Source organism: Chinchilla lanigera, unplaced genomic scaffold (assembly GCF_000276665.1).
Source record: "Chinchilla lanigera isolate Chin_1 unplaced genomic scaffold, ChiLan1.0 scaffold00092, whole genome shotgun sequence".
Taxonomy (NCBI): Eukaryota; Metazoa; Chordata; class Mammalia; order Rodentia; family Chinchillidae; genus Chinchilla; species Chinchilla lanigera.
The window spans coordinates 6,245,312-6,265,686 of record NW_004955493.1 but is presented as its reverse complement, the minus strand read 5'-3'; the positions used below and the strand labels follow the sequence as shown (position 1 = coordinate 6,265,686).

At 46.3% G+C, this 20,375-nt stretch overlaps 1 protein-coding gene across 5 annotated transcripts in view; it reads left to right on the top strand.

Moving 5' to 3' along the window:
* The first annotated feature begins 417 nt into the window (after nt 1-417).
* The window catches only part of Xpo6 (exportin 6), a 92,410-nt gene continuing 72,452 nt past the window's right edge, over nt 418-20,375 (top strand). For 3 of the 5 annotated variants that reach the window (XM_005405147.1, XM_005405146.1, XM_013504862.1), the window contains exons 1-5: nt 418-508; nt 4,444-4,556; nt 5,371-5,568; nt 12,352-12,511; nt 15,926-16,003. In XM_005405147.1, the coding sequence (XP_005405204.1) occupies nt 457-508; nt 4,444-4,556; nt 5,371-5,568; nt 12,352-12,511; nt 15,926-16,003 (601 nt within the window). In that variant the 5' untranslated portion in view covers nt 418-456. Of the gene's footprint in view, nt 509-4,417; nt 4,557-5,370; nt 5,569-12,351; nt 12,512-15,925; nt 16,004-20,375 lie in introns of all 5 variants that reach the window. The other 2 variants (XM_013504863.1, XM_005405149.2) reach the window with 2 other exon arrangements.

Below are 20,375 nucleotides of genomic sequence, written 5' to 3'. Positions count from 1 at the left end.
CTGAAATGCCTCCAGAAACCCCAGGAATCCACGCGGCAGCGCGGTGCAGCTGCTCAGAACCACAGTGTGACTGATCAGGCGTGGGGCAGTGTACTGCGGACAGTCTCTAAGGCTCTGTGAATCTCTTCGGTCTGCCTGTTCCGGAGCTTTCAACATCTTTCCAACATTTAACTTTCAATTATAGATCATTGAAAACTACACAGTAGCGTGAATTCATGAAGGTGCTAGAACTTTGGGTATTGAGCCAGCTGGGAAATTCCCTCTGGATTTTCTGGATTAGACCGTGCATTTGAAGAATGCTGAACCAGAATGTTTTGGGGAAGTAACCTGCTCTTGCTGGTGAATGTGACTTGGGAGGGACCGGGGAACTGTTGAGTGGAAGATGCATTCCATTGTTTTTTCACATTTCTTTGTCAGGCATCTGAAGAAGCCTCCCTCAGGGCACTGGAAAGTCTCATGACAGAATTTTTTCATGATTGTACAACCAACGAAAGAAAACGCGAGATAGGTAAGTGAAATGTTGGTTGCAGAGAATCATTTTTAACAAGTAGGGAGAAAGGAGTTGGTGCCCGTGGCTGCTTGCGCATGCATGTTTCCCCTTGAATGCTTTTTTTTTTTGGTACCTGGAATAGAACTCAGGACGTTGCACTTGGGAGGCAGGCACTGTGCCACTGAGCTAGATCCCCAGCCCTTCCCTTGCATTCGTGCTCCTTTTTGCTCTCGTTCCGCTGGTCGGTGGCCAGTGAGGTCTGCAGACTTAGCATAGTGGTGGAATTTCTTTTGTTTGGTGAAGTGTAAAACCCTTTCCCGACTTCATTTCTGATGTTTGCAATGTTTTGAACTTGTACAAGGAGCCTGTGACTGTTGAATGAAGCAAAACTCATGAAAATGTCAAGGTGCGCGTGTTCCGGTGTGCAGAGGTCTGATCTCAGTCCCCTAACTAGTGTTGCTTTGCCTGTTTTCAGCTTCTTTTCTTCCCTTTCTCCACTGTTCCCTTCAAGTTTTCTTGGATAAGGCTTCAGGCAGCAGAGCATTAGGTGTAACCACTTGTGGGGCCTTAGTGTATTCTAGAAGCAGCTTTTGATTTTTATGTTTATTCACACAAGCAATATTAATTAAAGCATACTGTAAAGTAGGAAGTGAATTCAGTGTCGGCTCTCTGCCCTAGGGACGTACGGCCCTGTGGTGCTGGAGCAGTCTGTCGTCGCCTGTGTCTTCACCTCTGAACTTGAGAGTGAGACATGTTCTTTTCCTGTGTAAAGATACGGGCTTTTCCCTCGAGTGTCTGACTACCTGTGCTAATCTTGTATTCTTCGCTTCTGCCTTCTTGGAGGTCTTTTCTGTGGCTCTAAGCGCTCGAGGGCTCTTTCTCTGTCTCCCTTAGCTTCGGTAATCATGTGGGCCGGGTAAATCTCTGCTTGATTCCATGTGGCCCAAAGCCTAGTTGGGGTTCAGAACTTTCCAGGTGGACGGACAGGTGGCAGAGAGCCTGAGTGCTGCTGGTGAGGATGGGGCTTATAATTGAGAGAATTTACAAACCAACCCTCCCTCCACCTATTTTAATTTTCTTTCTTTTTTTTTTTTTGTGGTGTTGGGGATCAGAGCCAGGGCCTCACACATACTAGGCCAGTGCACAGCTACCAAGCTAAGACCCCAGCCCAAAAACCAGTGTTTTAGCAACCATTATTACCTCAAGAAATTTCCCAGACTTGACAGAATCTGAGTCATGAAGTGCCCGTGGCAGCGCTCTTTCGGTGTGAGGTACATCGAGCTCCCTGGTGGTTTTCACAGTTGCACGGTTCTGTGGACCTTTTTAAGCCATCCCTGGTGGAAATTTGGAAATTTAGGTTTTGTTTCCCAGTCATTTGTTTTATAATGTTAACATGAAGATCATTTTACACTTAAACTTTGGAGGAAAAAAAAATCACCTGAAGATCATTTCTGGGTGAATTTTACATGCATTTAAAATTTTGACAGATACTACTAAATGGCAGTCCTTGTCTGTAATCCCAGCACTCAGGAGGCTGATGCAGGAAGATTGCTGCGAGTTCGAGGCCAACCTGGGCTGTACAGTTGGTTGATGGCCAGCCTGAACTGCACAGTGAGACCCTGTCTCAGCAAGACCAAAAAAACACCCCCCAAAAACAAAACAAAAAAACCAGTCCTTTGAGGTGGCACCGAACTTTACCTACTCACATTGTAGGAGAGTAAAAGGTCGTTTCCGTTAAATTGTGTTCATTGTTGGGTTTGAAATTTCTCCGCACATCTTTTAAGCATCACATCTCCTGATAGATGCTCCTTCTTGCCTCTTTTAATTTTAGACATGGTTGTTTGGGGCCTGTTTCCTTCATGGCTTTGCTTCCTGATGGAGCGCACCGTAAGGAACGAGCGCATTTCCGCACAGGGACTCACTGACGGCAGCCAAGCCCAAGAGGCGGCGTCTGGGTTAGGAGCCCAGCTGTGCCTGCTGCTCTGGTCTCTGCTTGTTCAGACGGGCTGACCCTCTCCCTGCCCTCAGAGTGACCCTTTTTAGTTTTCTGCTACTAAAATATCACATGCTTACAGTGAAAATACCAGCCATGACTTTTGCCAAACAAGTTGGAGCATCTTTACATTAGTCTGTTACATTTCTGTACTGTTCATTTCTTTGAAGTCTTTTGTCTTTAAGCTCTAATTGAGATGTTTTTGGCTTTCTCTTAATGTTTGGTTTGCAAATCAAATATTGCTCATCTTGTGTGTTCATGAAATAGAGGTAGAACCTTCTGTGAGATGTCCATATTTGAATATGATTTAAATATAGCTTTATATAACCAGCCGCTGCACATGTCTAATTTAGATGCAGGTTAGGGGAATCCGGAGCTCTGGTTCTGTGCCATGGTGTGTTGTTTGGGTTCTCCTCGTACCTAGGCTTTGCGGCAGGGACCACTCTCGCTTCTTTTTTCTTGTTTTAGGGGAAGCTAACGGCTTTTCCTGGCGGGAGAAAAGAGGGCGGCCTTTTCTGTAAAGGACTTTTCTCACACTGGAGCAAAGGCAGGCAACTGGTGCTGTAGAGAATGGCGAGCTGTTCGTGGAGACCCCAGAAGACTGGTCATTTAACAGGGGAAGGCGTGAAGACCAGGAATGGCTGGCCCGGGCCGTGCTCAGAGCATTAGTGGCGGAGTCCCGGGCAGAGCCCGAGCGTCTCCTTCCCAGCGGTGGTCTGGTTTGACTTCGCCCCTGGGCTTTGTAGAGTTTCCGCTTAATTGTCAGCCAGGCCGGCAGCTTCCTTCTACGGGATTTTTAATAGGAGTTTCTTGTTACATTTAGCCTAAATTGTAGAGAACTAGCAGAGCACTGATTAGAACGAGCTGCTGTGTGTTGTGCTTTTCTGTAGGCTTTTTAAAGTCTCTCAGAGTTGTTGGCCTTGTACTTTCACCTTCGGATTATATTTTATGACCAGTGCTCCAGCTGCAGGTCAAGGTGACTGAGGGGCAGCATGCCCGGGAAGGTGGTTCTTGTGGGTTTCGGCTGATGCTGCCGGCCGCCTAAGAAGGAGGAAAACCACTTCTGGCCGATTTGATATGTAGGCAGGGATGGCAGCTCTCATGAGGTAAAATTGACCTAAATGAAGAGAGTTAGTCCGTTGGAATTTTCTTGCATTTTTCTCCTGTCCTGTCTTTGCAAGGTCAGTCTCTCTCCTTCTTCCTCCCTCCCTCCCTCCCTCCCTTCTTTCCTTCCTTCTTGTGCTGGGGATTGGAATCAGAGCCTTGCACATGCTACCAAGTGCTCCGTTACTGCGGTGTGTCCCCAGCCTGTAAGGGTAGTCTTAATCTTTCGTTTTTCAGCTTCTCTAGCCATCATTTTGTATGAACATGTGAACAACATAGCCTTTCCTGAAGGTTGAGGTGCAGGGAGGACATATGTAGCTCAAATCTGAAGACACAGCTTAGTCATTTTTAAGAAGGTGAAATGAAGCTGGGTTTATTGTTGCACTGCTATAATCCTAGCACTCTGGGAGCCTGAGGCTGTAGGATTGCAAGTTTGAGCGCAGCCTAGGCAACTTTGTGAATCCCTGACTCAAAAAATGGACTGGGATATAGCATAGTGTAAAAGCCCTGGGTTCAATCCTCAATATGGAACCAAAAAAGAAAAAGAATGCAGAGTGATAGTCTTTATTAACTTGCTGTGTACGCATTAACTTAAATAAACAAGTGCTTTACAGTTTCTCTGCCCAAGAAAACATCTATAGCAATATGACTTGCTTTAGATGTCCGAGAACACTGTCTGACGTCATCTGTCAGAAAAATACTGTGTGATTTGTTTTTTTGTCTTAAAGAATCAGCTGGGTTTTGATTTCCATTTATATTACATGGAGAGGCATGTTTAGAAAAAATGGTAAAACAACCTAGCCTTTTACTAATTTCATGTGTTCTTATAGCCTTCTCTTATCGCTAACTTTTCCAGAGGAGCTTCTTAATAACTTTGCCCAGCAAATAGGAGCCTGGAGATTCTGCCTGTATTTTCTCTCCAGCACTAGGAATGACTATGTCATGATGTACAGTTTAACGGTTTTTGAGGTAAGTTGTCAGTAATTTTATAATTTTCTGAAAAGCTTTTTGTAGTCAGTTACCACATCATTCGCACTAGACTTTAGCTGTCATGTACAGACAGCCGTGGAAGCAGGGGTATCCCAGAGCTCAGCGACTCTGTCCCATATAATGCGTCTGCCTGTGGTGTTCCAGGGCACCTTTCTGTCCTCGATCCCAGGAAGACCACCTGGGAGGCTGACGTCATGGTGAAATGTCTGGATGTGTTCGATGATACATACACTTTCCCCCTTCCTTACCATTTAAAAGGAAAGGATAACTAAAGAAAAGCGTTTCAGGAGAGGGGATGATACCCTTAATACCATCAACCTCCAAGTGCGAAATTTTTCCTATATAGTAACCGTCTTCCAATCCCTGTGCTTTGCCTTCTGTGCACATTTAAAAAACACCTAATTAATATCCTGTTACTTGTGCCGTTTTGTGCTCTGTTCCCCCTCACTTTTGTCTTACATTCTCATAGGTGGCTGTGCCGTTATTCACTAAGGCATTCTCCTACTTTTAAACGTTCCTGTTGTTTCTGTCGTTAGTTTTTGGTGGCCACTAGAGACAGTGATGTGACAGAAAGTTTTTATGCATACAGCTTTTTGCGTCTGTTATTTAGCAGATCTTCCTATGAGTGGAATTGTTGTGTCATAGATTTTAATGTTTGTTACTTTTTTGCCAAAAGCCCTGAACCACTGGGGCTTTTTTTTTTTTTAATGGGGAAATGTAGCTAATCAGGGGATGAAAACCTGTTATTTTTGAATGTACATCGTTATTTAAAAGATAAATATTTGCTTTTCAGAATCTGATCAATAAAATGTGGCTTGGGGTGCCATCTCAGGATAAGATGGAGATCCGTAGCTGCCTGCCCAAACTCCTTCTGGCTCACCACAAAACCTTACCTTACTTTATCCGGAACAAACTCTGCAAAGTTATTGTTGATATTGGACGTCAAGATTGGCCCATGTTCTACCATGACTTTTTTACTAACATTTTACAGGTAAGAATGTACCCAAAGAAACCTTACCTTATAAGTAGCCTGTTTATAGAAGTGATTATTTCTTTGAGGAGTTTAAGATCAGTGGTTTGGAACTGCAGTGGTGTGATTATTATAGGATGGATTATTGCAAGCACTTAATTTTATATTCCTGAGACATGTTGTACTTTGTGCAGTGGAGAAGCAACTACTTTATTATCCTCTTGTGAAATCGTTCAGCAAGTGTTTGAAAGTCTGCTGGGTGCTGTGCCAGATGTTGGGTCACAGGGATGACTATAGTAGTTTCAGAACTTGGTGGGAAAAGAGCTGTGTAGACACTATCCAGCGGGCAGGGAGTGATACTCACTGTAATGAAGGCTGTGCAGAGTGCAGTGGTGTGAGAGCATGTGCGCTCAGTGTTCTGATGAGGCGTGAGAGGGAGAGGCACTAGAATAGAGTGTTATTGCTACCTTAATAAGCAGATAGGTTTGATGTTTTGGGGAGCTAATAAAAAGTTTTAAAAGGAGGGAGCCCATGGTCCTGTTTGACGTTTGGGTTGTGGAGGAGCAAAGCAAGAGAGCAGGAGACCAGGCGGGTGGTTGTCGGAGAAGTCCGGGCAAGATGAGGAGGCTCTGAACCAAGCCGAGACCTTACCCAGTGACGGAGGCAAGGCGTGCAGGGGCTTTGGTCAAGGACTAGGTGGTGGTGGTATGGGAAGGAGGAGTCTAGGAAGGGGGAATAGTTTTGGGCAGAAGACGGTGAATTCAGTCTGGCAAAAATTACATTTAATGAGATTTATGTATTCCTTCTGTGTGATATCTCAGTCTGGGGTCGGGAGGGTGCCTGGTTACATTTTGTCTTGGTTACTTTCTCGATGCTGGGACAAAGTACTCAAACCCAAAGTTAAAGGAGAGGGTTATTTTAGCTCACAGTTTGTGGAGGCTTCCGTCCATATTTGGCTGGCCCGGTGCAGGGCGGCTCGATAGAGGGCACAGCAGAGGAGAAACAGCCTGTCGTAGGGCCGGCGCGAGGCAGCCAGCCCCGAGCCTCTCTTTCCCTTTCTTGTAGGCCCCCAGTCCTAGCGTGAGGCTTCTCGTTATCCACCCTATGCCCAGTCCGCCAGTGGACTCACTTCGTTGTCACACATCCTTAGTCCATTTCCGCACCATAGATTGAGCCTTCTCCAAAAAGCCTCACCTCTGATTGCGTGGGGCTTTGCAAGGGCATCTGGCTACAATCCGAAACGCAGGTCGGGGTTTGGAGGGCCTGGGGAAATAGGTGGGACCTAAAAGCCAAAGAAGATACTGTTACTTATTTGAGTCCTGTGTGAAAGTGGGAACATTTTCATGTTATTGGGTAGGCAGGAAGTGGATTTTATACACAGTGCACAGAAATAAAGCTCTGAAAGTAGCATATAGTCTAGTGACTATAGGTTAGGATTTTCTAGAAAATACCATCTTTTAATGTTTTGCTTGCTTTCCTTCTGAATCATTTGAATGGTGCAGTAGTTTAAAAACATTCAACATCCGTGTTGCCTTTTGCAGATTACCTGTCAAAGTGAAAAAGCTTTGGTGTTCAGTTTTACTTTGTTTTATAAATTTATCTCCATGAATTGATCCTGCAAAGCATATTGATGTATCTGTTCCATAAACTTCATTGAACATCTGCCGTGTGCTAAACAAGAAGGTGCTGAGGGTATGGTAATGACCTGTGTTGCCCTTCCTTACCCTTGGCTACGTTTGACTTCTGGTGGATGCCTGAAGCACTGATAGTCCTGGGCCTTAGATATACTGTGTTCATTCCTCTGCGTACAAACCTATGATAACATTTAATTTATAAATTAAGCACAGTAGGAAATTAACGAAAACTAATATTAAAATAGAACATTATCACAAAATGCTGTAATGAAAGTTATGTGAAGGTGGTCTCTCTCCAGATAATTTTATTGTTAGTCTACTTTTTCCCTTCAAGGATGCACTTATGGCTTCTCCTTGGCATAGCTGAATGAGTACTCCTGTGCTTGGGGACTGTTAGTGAGTAGGATAGAGCTATTTGAACACAGCCATACAGTACCATGGCTGCTGATCTGGTAAATGGGGTGGCTGCTGAGTATCTCCTGGGCAGGTGGCATGTGCTGCCCGGCTGTGTTGGATGAGGAGATGGTGAGCGAGTTGGGGCAGGATGGCACCAGACTTCATCACTGCTCAGAATGGCAGGCAGTTTAGGACTTAGGAGTCGTTTCTGTTGGGACTTTTCTGCTTAGTATTTTCAGACCGTGGTTGACTATGGGTAATTCAAACTTCATAAAGTGAAAATGCGGCCAAAAGGGACTCTTAGGTAAAGTATCTGCCTTTCTGGAGTTCATAATGTTGACGTGGGGCACCAGCAAACATGAGCAAATAAATACTCTGACATTGTTTATTGGAAAGAAAATCCAGGGTAAGGAGAAAGAGTGTTGCGGGTGTTTCTTAGGTCGCGCGCTCACGGAGGCTCTGCAGGGGCAGACATTTGAGCAGAGCCATGAGTACAAGCGAGGGAGCCTCAGGTATCTAGGGGAACAGTGCTTGCGGCAGAGTGGAGCGTGGGTGAGAGAACTTGAGGATGGCAGTGAGGCCGGAGAGCCGGGGTTGGGAGGAGAGGCTGCCCTGATTCTCTGCCTAGTATACTTTGCTTCAACCTCATGGCTTTCCAGAAGAGAGCTTGGGACACCTGCTGGAGAAAGAAGGACTGAGAAGGTTGGCTGTTCAGGTGAACTCGTCCTGAGCTCCATGGCGGTCCTGGGAGAAGCAGTGAGGGCTGTGAGGGGGAGAGCCACAGCAATGGTAGGGGGTTGTATTTCCACCCAGGTGGGGTCGGTTCCATTGAGGAAGCACAGACTGTTCTCTGTCTACTTTTTTTTTTTGAGACAAGGTCTCACTATGGAGTGCAGGCTGGCCTTGAACTCTTATGTAGCTCAGGCTGGCCTCAACGCACAGTGACCCTCCTGCCTTAGCCTCGTGAGTGCTGGAATTACAGGCGTGCACTACCAAGCCTGGCTCTTCTGTCTACTCTTGAAGCCTAATTTTTTATAATAAGTTAGGACTGGATTAACCACATTTTTAGGTGAAACACTGTTGGAAGTTTAAAAGGGTAGTTGTCCTTTGCTCACTACCACATCTCCCTTAGCACTCCATGAAAAGTGATTCCTTTACCAGTGGTAGCCTTCCTGACTTTGAAACTTCATGCTATGAAGAAAGCACTAGCCTGGGAGGCAGCAGGGTTGGGGTCTTACTCATTGTTGTGTGACGTCAGCTGTGGTGTTAGCAATTCCTAACACTTCGTGAGCATCTGCCTCTGTATATAGTAAGAGGACGTAACTAAGTAGTCTTCAAATTCTTTCCGGTTGTGTTCCTTTCCACGTCTTGTTTATCCACTGAACCAGTCAGTGGCACAAAATGCAGATTAAGCAAGAGTGTAGCTCAACCACTGACATTTCTGATAATGATAATAAAGTCAAGCTTTTCTTTAGACATCGGTAAAGAAGACCAAACAGGTTCTGGAGTGAATTTTACCCTCACATGTCTTTTGAGTAAACCCTCTAAATTTTTCTTTTCTCAATTTTATCTTGGTCTGTTTGCAGTTTAGCATGGGTCTTTTGATTTTGGTGCATGGTTCTTTCGTTTTTGTTTTTAATCCTGTGTCAATAGACTGGGAATCTGTCTGTGCAGTTTATGTTAAAATTGTGGTGACGGCCGTATCAGGCAGTGAGAGTTGATCCAGGGCCTTAGAGTCAGCTAGAGCTGGCTGGGTTGACTGTACCCCGAGACCACTGCAGAAGGAAGTGATTGAAGTGGACACTGACTTCAGTTCTCCCCTGCTCCCTGCCCGACACACCAGCTCACCGCCTTGCCAGGGTCTCTTCCGCAGCTTCCTGAAGTCTGCTGAGCCACACCTTTGGTTGCGATGTGCAGGGGGCCACATAGTTAGGGGGTTAGCGGCATAGCAAAGAATTGCTGTTTATGAAAAGCTGTTGACTCTTTTTATATAAAATTTTGGGGCTTATTTTTCCCTTTTTTGGTTTTTATTTGTTTTTCTCTTTTTGTTTTTTCCTTTCTTATTTTAATTTTTTTCCCATTTGTTGGACCTTTTAAAAAACTCACTAGAAATCTGAACTTGAATTTGAACCTAAAAGGACTACTCTTTTTAAAAATAAATCGCAGAGATTTTGTTTTGAGCTTAAATTATATATGTGAAGTTGGTAAAAGGAAGCACCATTTTAATAAGGTTTCTAGATATAAAGCTACTTAGAAGAAAAGTTACATATTTTCTCAAGCTCTTCTTCTAAGTAAAGAATGACTTTCTGTAATGTGCCTGAGGCCCTGGCTTGGATAGTCAGCACTGCAAAAGTAAAGCACAAGCAGCAGGTTAGGAAGCTGACTTTGTTTTCCCCATGGGCTTCTTGACTATCCTCTTCCTGGCCCCTTAAAGGACGAGAAAGGGGAAGGTCTTTAAAGATCCGTCTTCCGTCTTGTAGGAATTGACCCTCTCTGGGGAGCTCAGAAACGTTGGATCTCGATAGGACAGTGTGTACCGTTGAGCGGAGTCACTCGGCCGTCTGAGTCACTCCCAGCTGGGAGAGTAAGAGTGAGGGCTTGGGGGAAAAATAGGGACGGAAGAGGCAGAGAAGAAAGGAAGAAATGAAAGGGGGAAGTAACGAGAGACTTGGAGTACAAATGATGACCCAGGGTCTCCAAGTGAAAGGAGGGTTACAGGGAGTCTCTTCTGGTTTATTATGTAACAGAAAATGAGTAGAACCAGGACTTCTGGTTCCTCTTCAGTTCTTGTTTGAATTTAAGTTAGTGTTACAAAGAATGCGGTTGTGTAGAAAATGAAGAGAAAAACCAAGGAGGATGTTCTTCAGGTTTTAGCGCTCAAGAGTTGACTTTTACAGAAACACCCTTACTCTGCTGTTCATACCACTGGCTTCATGTAGTGCTGCGATTTTTTTGGTTGGTTTCTTTGTTTTAGAGAAAGGGTCTCATTGTGTAGTTCAGGCTGCCCTCAAACTCACGGTGACCCACCTGCTTCAGCCTCCTGAGTGCTAGGGATTGGTGTGTGCCAGCACACCCAGCCGCCTCATGCTATTTTTGAGGGCAGTTAAATTGTGCCGAAAGTCTCCTTACTGACTGATGTCCTCCTCTTTGAGGATAAGCTTTTTTTGGGCTTCTTGTGGAAAAGGAAAGTGCTGTGTTGCTTGACGTGAAGAGTATCTGCTTTGTCTGGTGTAGTTCCTGAGTGTGCTTTTCTTTCCTAAAGCTTAAGTTTTGTAGCTTACATAAAACACTTATATCAGGGAGTGAGCTACCCTTAATCATGATGAAAGAAAAAAATCGGTGTTCCTTAAATTGTTTGCGTTAATAGATCGTAGCATGTAACTCAACAGAGAACTTTAGCAGCAGCTTGCTTACTTTGAATTGTTTCTGGGAACTAAAAACTAAATGTAATAGTAATGTTTCTGAATTTTGCAAAAATGATTAAGAAGATACAAGTAGCATTAGTCTTTTGAAGGGGTCTCTTAAAAGTTTCTCTTTTTTGTTTAAACTTACAGTGGAGGCACAGTACAGGGAAATCGAGTTTGTCACATAGGTATTTGCAAGGCCATAGCTGTAGTCATAATTTAATGACATGTATTTGTGCTGCTGCTCTGCCATGTTTAACTTCCCCAAAGCGTGCAAAGCTTAAAAAAATTTAGACCTGTAAAGTTGACTTTGCAACCTGATTATTGAGAAGATAGTACAAATTGACTAACACATGGCTTGATTGCTAATACAGTCTCCAACTTCTGAACTTTCGTGTTGTGAACTTGCACGTACGTACAGACTTCGCACTGCGAATGTTTGTAGCACATACCGACACACCCCTAGGTTGTAGCGCCTCCTACACAGCTAGGCTGTGTGGTACAGCCTGTTGCTCCCGGGCTGTGAACCTGTGCAGCATGTTACTGTACTGAACACGGTGGGCAGTTGTGACGCAGTGTAAGTACTTGTGTATTTTACCTGTATCTAAACCTAGAAAAGGTATGGTAAAAATACAAGCCGATAAGAGCTTTTCAGTTTCTTTATAATTTCACAGCAGGTGTGGTGGTGCATCCCTGTAATCCCAGCACTCGGGAGGTTGGGGCAGGAGGATCACCGTGAGTTCGAGGCCAGCCTGGGCTACATAGCAAGACCTTGTCTCAAAAAAACCAAAACAAAAAAACAACCCCCTCAAAAGCCCCCCCCCGCCCCACAATCTCAGGAGACCACTGTAGTATATGTGATCTGTCCTTGGCATAAGCATCATCATGTGGTGTGTGATTCTGCATGTTTGTGTGTGTGTATAAAACTTGGCTACTAGGCAAAGTAGACAAGACTGTTGGAAATCTGTACTTACATAAAAGTTGGCATGTGAGATATAAAAGAACATTATTTTCTAGGTGTTTTTTTTTTTTTTTTTTTTTCCTCCGGTACCGGAAACCGAACTCACAACCTTGCGCTTGCCAGGCAGGCGCTTTGCCGCTGAGCTAAATCCCCAGCCCCATTTCTAGCTGTTTTTAAGTTCATGGTATTAGAATTTAGTTCTTAAAATGAGATGAAAATGTGTTTTGAATGGTTAAGTAAAGCTAAAAAGCCATACTTCAGGTCATTTTTCCAGAGTTTTGATTTATGTAGCCTGTTCATGTAAGATCAAGCAAATACAAAGTACTTAACAGGGTTAATGCTACCATGTCCTCATGGTACCTTATTACTTCAACTAGCACTGTCCTCAGAACGTACTTTCTCCTGGCAGTTGATCCAGTCCCCCGTGACAACTCCCCTCGGGCTGATCATGTTGAAGACAACCTCGGAAGAGCTGGCCTGTCCCCGGGAGGACCTCAGTGTGGCTCGGAAGGAGGAGCTGCGGAAGCTGCTGCTGGACCAGGTGCAGACCGTGCTCGGGCTCCTGACAGGTAATTCGTTGGGGGCATCCAGAGAACAAGGCCTGCCTTAGATTCCCAGCGCTCGGGTCTTTTGAGCTGCTCCTGAGACTAAGCATGAAAGCGAAAGAATTTAGTGCCGTCACCCCACCCGCGGAGCCCAGTGTCGCTCATATACCACAAGCTCCCGGCAGAGTTGTAACTTCATTTCCTTGTAGTCTTTCCTTAATTGCTCTTCATGATACCTGCAGTTAATGAGACACATTCTAGGTCATGGGGATGGGACTGAAATGTCAGTGCTGTAGTTAAGTTAGGTGGGTGGAAAGCACATTATTTAAAATAGTTGGAATTTAAGACCAGGAGAAGTTGGAAGAGTTGCAAGATGTGAAGATTCCCCATTCTGTGCGAGGAATGAGACACGGTGTGGAATCAGCCCCTGTGCCCGAGGCTGCAGCAGTGAGGAGCATTTTGTCTCATCTATTGCGTTAGAGCCTTGGGATGGATGGGTGTGAAGAGCGGGCACACGCCACAGTGAGACAGGAAGGTGGGGAGGGTGGAGGGCTGGGTCCCAGGGGCTGTGGGGGCTGCTCGTTCAGCGCGTGCAGCGGCTCAGTACTGGGCCCTCGAGTGCCCGGAGCCTGGTGTGCTAGTGGGAGGAGTGTCCTAGTAAAAGGGAGTGTTTTTACCTCCAGCTCCTCTACCTAGATTTCTTCTTAAATGTCTAGTAACTCCTCTTTTTTATGTCCACTTTGATGCTTGGTATGTGGTAAGTATTTGAAATTGGTTGAAAGGATAATTGATTAAAAGTGAACTTGTCACAGGGCGTGGTGGCACACGCCTGTAATCCCAGCACTCAGGAGGCCGAGGCAGGAGGATCATTGTGAGTTCGAGACCAGCCTGGGCTACAAAGTGAGCTCAAGGCCAGCCTGAACTGCATAGTGAGACTCTGTCTCAAAAAGACAAAAAAAAAAAAACCCCAAACTTGTCATTTGTCCCCTCAACTTCCCTAAATCCCAGGTGGGAGCCCTAGCCTCAGAGCATTTATTTTCAAAGCACACTTACTGATGTCCTCACCTAGATGTTAAATTTATACTCAGGGACCATGTCTTATGTCTGTGTCCTGTGCCTAGCAGCATTTCAGATATTTAAAAAATTGAAATACAATTCACAGAGCATAATATTCACTATTTTAAAGTATAGTAAATCAGCGTTTTTTAGTATACTCACAAAGTTGAGCAACCATTACCACTATCTAGTTGTGGAACATTTTTATCCCCCTATAAGGAGTTCTGTACCCATTAGCAGTCCCTCTGCATTCTCTTCCCCAGCCCCTGGCAACCAGTGATTTACTTTTCGTCTATAAGGATTTGCTTATTCTGGACTTCTCATAAAGTGGAATCATGTATGACCTTTTGTGTCTGGTAACTTCCACTTAACAGTGTTTTCAAGCTATACCCATACTGTAAAATGAAATGAGATAAAATATTTTCGTTAGTCAGTCTGTATGAGTATTGCGTGTGCCAGGATCTGGAGAGGTACACCAGGAATAAAGCAGTTCTTGTCCTCTGGTAATTTGCATCCTCATGGGGGAGAGGCAAGTACAGCTAAAAATCAATATGTAAAGAGTTAAATAGAGGTGTGTTTCATGTGTGGCCAAAACTGGGCAGGCTGGGGGAAGCGACAGCTGGGTGGGGTTCTCAGGGACAGAGGTACAGGTACCTGACGGAAAGAAAGGTCAAGTTGGGACTTGGGATAGAGCAGGTCAGAGGTGGAGAAACACATGTTGACGGGCCTGCAGATGGCTTGGCATGATGCGTCCTCGTGTGGGATAGCTTGAAGGCTGGGGCAGGTGAGCAGAGGCCAGCTGCCAAGGCTTGTGATGCGGTACTTTGACGCAGTGAGGAGTATGAGAGGATTAATGGTAGGTTTGTGGGGAAGAAAAGCTGAGTTTGGTGTGTCCAAGTGGAGTTGTCCAGGAAGCCGCTGGCTGTGCGGGTCTGTGAGTGAATGTCTCGCCTAGTTTTTAAGTCCCTGTGATGTGATGTAGTGTGTGGTGTGGTATGGTGTGGTGTGGTGTGGTGTGGTGTGGTGTGATGCAGTGCCATGCGATGTGACGTGACGTGACGTGATGTGAAGCGGTGTGTGGTGTGACGTGGTGTGATGTGGTGTGACGTGGTGTGATGTGACGTGTGATGTGACGTGAAGCGGTGTGTGATGTGTGGCGTGTGGTGTGATATGGTGTGACGTGGTGTGGTGTGGTGTGACGTGGTGTGATGTGACGTGAAGGGGTGTGTGGTGTGCTGTGACGTGGTGTGACATGTGGTGTGGTGTGATGTGAAGGGGTGTGTGGTATGATGTGACGTGAAGCGGTGTGTGGTGTGTGACGTGTGGTGTGATGTGTGACGTGGTGTGACGTGTGACGTGGTGTGTGATGTGACGTGAAGGGGTGTGTGGTGTGCTGTGACGTGGTGTGACATGTGGTGTGGTGTGATGTGACGTGAAGGGGTGTGTGGTGTGCTGTGACGTGGTGTGACGTGGTGTGGTGTGTGATGTGAAGGGGTATGTGGTGTGATGTGACGTGAAGCGGTGTGTGGTGTGTGATGTGTGACGTGTGGTGTGATGTGGTGTGACGTGGTGTGATGTGTGACGTGTGTGATGTGACGTGAAGGGGTGTGTGGTGTGGTGTGACATGTGGTGTGGTGTGATGTGACGTGAAGGGGTGTGACGTGGTGTGATGTGTGACTTGGTGTGGTGTGATGCGGAGCTGGTATGTAAAGTCAGGATGAGTGTTGGAGGAGCCTCAGAATGTTGTGTTAAAGCCATACCAATAGGTATGTTGCATGTGCAGCCAAAACTGAGCAGACTGGGGGAAGCAACCACTGCGTGGACTTCTGAGGGACAGAGAGGGACAGGTAGTCTGACGGAAAGGTCACTTCAGAGGGTGCAAGGAAAGGAAAAGGTGGGGGGCGAACGTGGGGTCTGGCGAAAGACGTGTAATTGAAATGATGGGTGGGCAGGGCGTGGCGGTCATGGAGAGAGAGATGGGATCGTGTTTAAGGAAATCCGAGAAGAGAATGGCAGCAGAGCTCAGAACAGCGTTGAGGCGGTGGTCTCGAGTGCCAAGGAGGACAAGGGGGACAAGGACTAAGACGTCCCTTGAGTGGACATAGCAGCCAGGTGGCCTCGGGAGGGAGCGGTGTAGGTGGAACAGTGGGAGGAAGCCACACCGCCAGGCTGAGCTGAGGCGCGGGGACCGAGTGGGACCGGGCTCTCCAGAGCGGCAGCTGCAAGAGGAGGGCCGTGGTCCTTAGCTACAGGGGAGCACGCACTGGAGAGGGATGTTTAGATACTAATGTTCGCTGCAAGGGGTTGAATCACTTTTTCCTCTCTGATTTTGATATGCTCTGCTTCATCTCTCCTGAAAGTCAGTTTCTCCTTCCTTGGCAGGTATCTTGGAGACCGTCTGGGACAAGCACAGCGTTACTGCCGCCACTCCGCCACCATCCCCGACCTCAGGAGAAAGTGGTATGGTCTGCCTGGGGCTCAGTGCCGTGCGTGGGGTGTCTCAGCAGAGCTTATGGGTGCAGACCCCGATTCTTCCCTAATCTGTTTTGGTCTTTCTGACCATGTTTCCCAAATAGCTAGCCTTGCACTTCCTTTTTCTTTGCTAAGTGTTTGTGCTTTCTAATACACTAGCCTGAATAACACTTTCTGCTTCTTTTGTACCCATGATGAAGATGGCATCTTTGATCTTTTGTCATCAGCCTCAGTCCCTTTTTAATGGGTGGCCCTTCTGGCGTGGGGCCGTTAGCTTTCCGTGTTCTCTCTGATTTCATGGTTGTGTTGCTTGTGTTGAGGTGGTCAGGAGCCCTAGGGCTTGCAGGTCTGCTTAGCAGAGTAGCAGGTGGCAGTACCCTGAGGAGAGGATCGGGAGTGCAGGGTGCCTCGTCCCCCCGGCCTGGCCTGGAGTCATGTTGGCCGGGACACCTTGTCCAGTGTGCAGCAGGCAGTTTACGTTGGTTAAGAATGACTTGATAAAGCCTGGGTGTAATCGCCGTGGTTACCAAGTACTTCACAGTCGCTGGTTATTGTCCACAGCTCTGCTGATCTCTGCTTCAGAGATGACTGCCTTCAAAGGATGGTTGAAAAGAGGAAGTTGTGTCTGAGCAGGAACTTGCAGTTTCGAAATCCTTGTGTTTACCTAAATGATCACAAGTGCTTTTCAAGTAGAGTACATCCTGTGAATTGGCACCTGTTTTCTTCCTGTACTGTAAGGGTTGATGGGGCTAATGAGAAATATTTCTCCATCTGTCTTTTTTACCCCAAGGAAGTGAGCTGTTGAAATCATATATTTGGTTTGTTTGTTTGCTTGCTTGCTTTTTGGTACCGGGAATCAAACTCAGGACCTTGTGCTTGCCAGGCAGGTGCTGGTGCCACTGAGCTACATCCCCAGCCCAGAAATCAGATATTTGTATGGTCTCAGTCAAAGCTGTTTCATATAGCCTCTTGCTAATATGTGGAAACTGAAATGCTTGCAGTTACTATAGAATTAAAATATATCATGAAGTTTCGGGGACTGCTCAGAGTATTCCAAATTTCATTTACCACACTTGGATTAAAAACTTAAAGAGGCATTTATCATACAATTTAGGTTAAAAATGACGACAGTACGGGGGTATATTAAAAGCCCACAGAAATTTGAACTATATTATTTGTATTTGGTGGCAAACTCTGTGTGTGTGTGTGTGTGTGTGTGTGTGTGTGTGTTGCTGGGGATTGAACCCAGGGCCTCATGCGTGCTAGGCAATTAATTGCACTACCACTGAGCCCCCCCCACCCCCCCATCACCATTCTTAAGGTAGATATTAGAGGTGGCTCAGTAGATTTATATTTTTCAGTCTTTGCGTGATTAAAGAAAAATTTATAAATGATGTAGAGATTTGATTTTATGATTAGGCAAACATGTTGGAGTCTCCCATAGTTTGTTTAGTCTTTAAATTTATCATTTCACTTAAGTGTGATTTATAAAGATTAGTTCTTTCGAGTTGGGTTTGTCTTTAGGTAGTAGCATACTGCTGACCTAGCATCCAATTAAAGTCAGTAGCAGCGGCTTACTACAGTAAAACTTGTTTTTCTAAGATCATTTTTCAGCCTGCAGAGATATGTGTTTTATTTGGCTTTGCTCAGGCATGTTCTGAGCTAACTTCGTTTGTACTTTGATAGATGTTATTTTACTTGGGGCCAGGTTAGGGAATATCGTGATGATCATATAAATGAAAAATATATTCTTTTATATGTTGCCTAGGTTTTGTTTATAAAGTTAGGGGAAATAATCTTGACATCTCTGTATAACAAAACCTAGACACGTCAAGCTTTTAGTACTGGAGAACATGCTAAGTAGAGATGTGGGGGTGGGACGCCCGGGTGGTAAGCAGGCTGTCAAGCTGTGCGCTTCCCCTTTAACGGCAGCCACAGCAAGGGTCGCGTGTGCATTTGTTGGATTGTTTTTTTCTTTGTAATCATTCTAAGTGCAGTCATTGGATCTTAGTCCAGTATTTGGACAGTGTTGATGATTTAATCAGTGTTTATTTTGCCGCTTTCTTTGTGCACTTAAGACACCAAATTAAGTAAAACTTAAGAAAACTGTTTAGCTTTCTTGACCTCCTAGGCTGAGTTTGGTGGACGGTCATTCCGAGAAGCTGTAGGACCGGGCGAGTAAGCCCAACGGTTTCCTTCACAGCCCCCATGGGCAGTCTTTGTGGGTGCTGCCTACCCTGCCTGAACTCCTGGGAGCGCCCTGTCAGACTTAGGAGTTTCTTTAGGCTTTTCGCCTCCTTTCCCGTGCACATTCCTTTAGCAAAGTTTTGTCTGGTTACTTTCAAAGACGAGTGTCAGGGACTAGTAGCCTCTGCAACAACTGCAAACCTCTGGAGATAGAAAAGGTTTAAAAGGGTCGTTCTTTCCCCACAGGATAGTCCCCCACACTTTGCCTAGTCTCCCGAACCCACCGAAGTAGCGATCGCTCATTGTGCTCGATGGGACTTCTGGAAAGCGGCTGATGGTTTTACCTTACTTGCACGCAGGAGACTAGGGCTCATGGAGGCTGGCTGGTCAGAGCGCACGCAGCTTGCGCACAGTGTAGCGGGGACTCGGGCTCACCGCCCTGTGACCAAGCACATGTTGTGTGTCCTAACTCAGTCCCCCCTTTCCCACGATGCTGAGGATGAGCCCACAGCACACGTTAGGCAAGCGCTTCACCCTGGGCCTCAGCTCCGGTGCCTCATTCTGCCTTCTCGTCACTGTCTCCGGTCACTGTCTGGCCGCGTCTTCCTTCCCCTGGTTTTGAGTTCTGGACTATCTGCTTACTGTGTGACCTTGAACAGCTCCTTTACCTCTGACCATTTATGTCCCTAGCTATAAAAGGAGAATAACTGCTGCTAAGGTAGAAGGCGGGAAGGAGAAGGTGGCTAGAGCTCTGCCTGGGGCACCCGAGCCTTCCTGCTGCACTTGCACAGCCTGTGCCTCTTGTTCTGCTCTTGTCTGCTCTTCCTGCTTGGACGGGCAGCTGGGGGAGTGCAGAGTGACATTAGGAAATTCTTCAGTTCTCGATTGGGTGTGATTGCCTGAAAGAGAGATGGAGGCGCCGTACTGTCTTCACATGGGCTGTAGTTTCACATGTAGATCTGTGATGTATTAGACGCCTTGAACTGCGGCCACGCTCTGCCTTCCTCCCGCCCCCAGTTCCTTTCCGCTTGCCTCTCTCTGCGTACGCGGATGTTTCCGTGTATCCCTTATAAGCTGCCCGTGAGAGGTGAGACTCAGAAGCGTCGCCCACAGCTCCTGTGATCTCACGGTCTCCTCCCCAGGGCTCCTTGACTGCTTTCCCCTCACCTTACTGAATTCATGGTGCGGTCGCATCTGTGGTTCCCAGCCAGGCTCTTCTCACCTCACAGGGTATATTTGGCGATATCTGGTGACATGTTTGGTAGAGCACTGTTGACATCTAGTGAGTGGAAGCCAGGGATGTGCTGAGTACCCCGTAGTGCACAGGACGTCAAAGAATTAACTCTCCTGAATATCAGTAGTGCTGAGGCTGAGTGTCTTGGTTACTTACTCTCGTTGCTGGGACAAAAATACCTGACACCCAAAATTAAGGAAAGGTTTATTTCGCTTACAGTTTGTGGAGGTTTCAGTCCGTACTTGGCAGGTTAGAAGGCAGAGTGGCACATGGCAGAGGGCTACAGCTCATGGCAGCAGAACACAGCAAAAGCAACAAGCACACACAAGGGCGGAATGGCCTCAAGCAGCCTCTTCCTCTCCCTTACATATGCAAACTGTCCACCCCAGGGCGGGTGCAGCTCTCACACCCATGATCAATCAAACTTTAAAAGCCTGCCCCCAGACCGCATGAGGCTTTGGGGGGACACCCAGACACAAACCATAACAGTGAGAAACCCTGAATTAGTAAGTATAGAGCCGAGTGGAAAACATAAAATATCAGAAAGTTTAAAAAAAGAAGAAATAAAGCTGATGAGAACTTCGCATGAAGATCTGTTACAAGCGTGGCAACTGTTTCTGGGTTGTGTCAGTCAGTAAATACGCATTCGTCCGCGTCCGTCTTCAGACATGGGCACAAGCTGATGCCAGGGCCCGGCCTAATTCAGGAGGGGGAAAGTCACTCACAAGTGTCCTCCTACATAGAGAGCCTGAACGTTTGCGTTGGAAATGCTGCAGCACGAAGCAGGGTCTCTGTTCTGTGGTGATTATAATAAAAAAACCTTTTTGTAAGATGGGGTCTTGGTGTTTTGCCCAGGCCAGCCTCAAACTCCTGGGCTCACATGATCCTCCTGTGTCATACTCCTGAGTAGTTAGGCCTACAAGCATAAACCACCGTGCT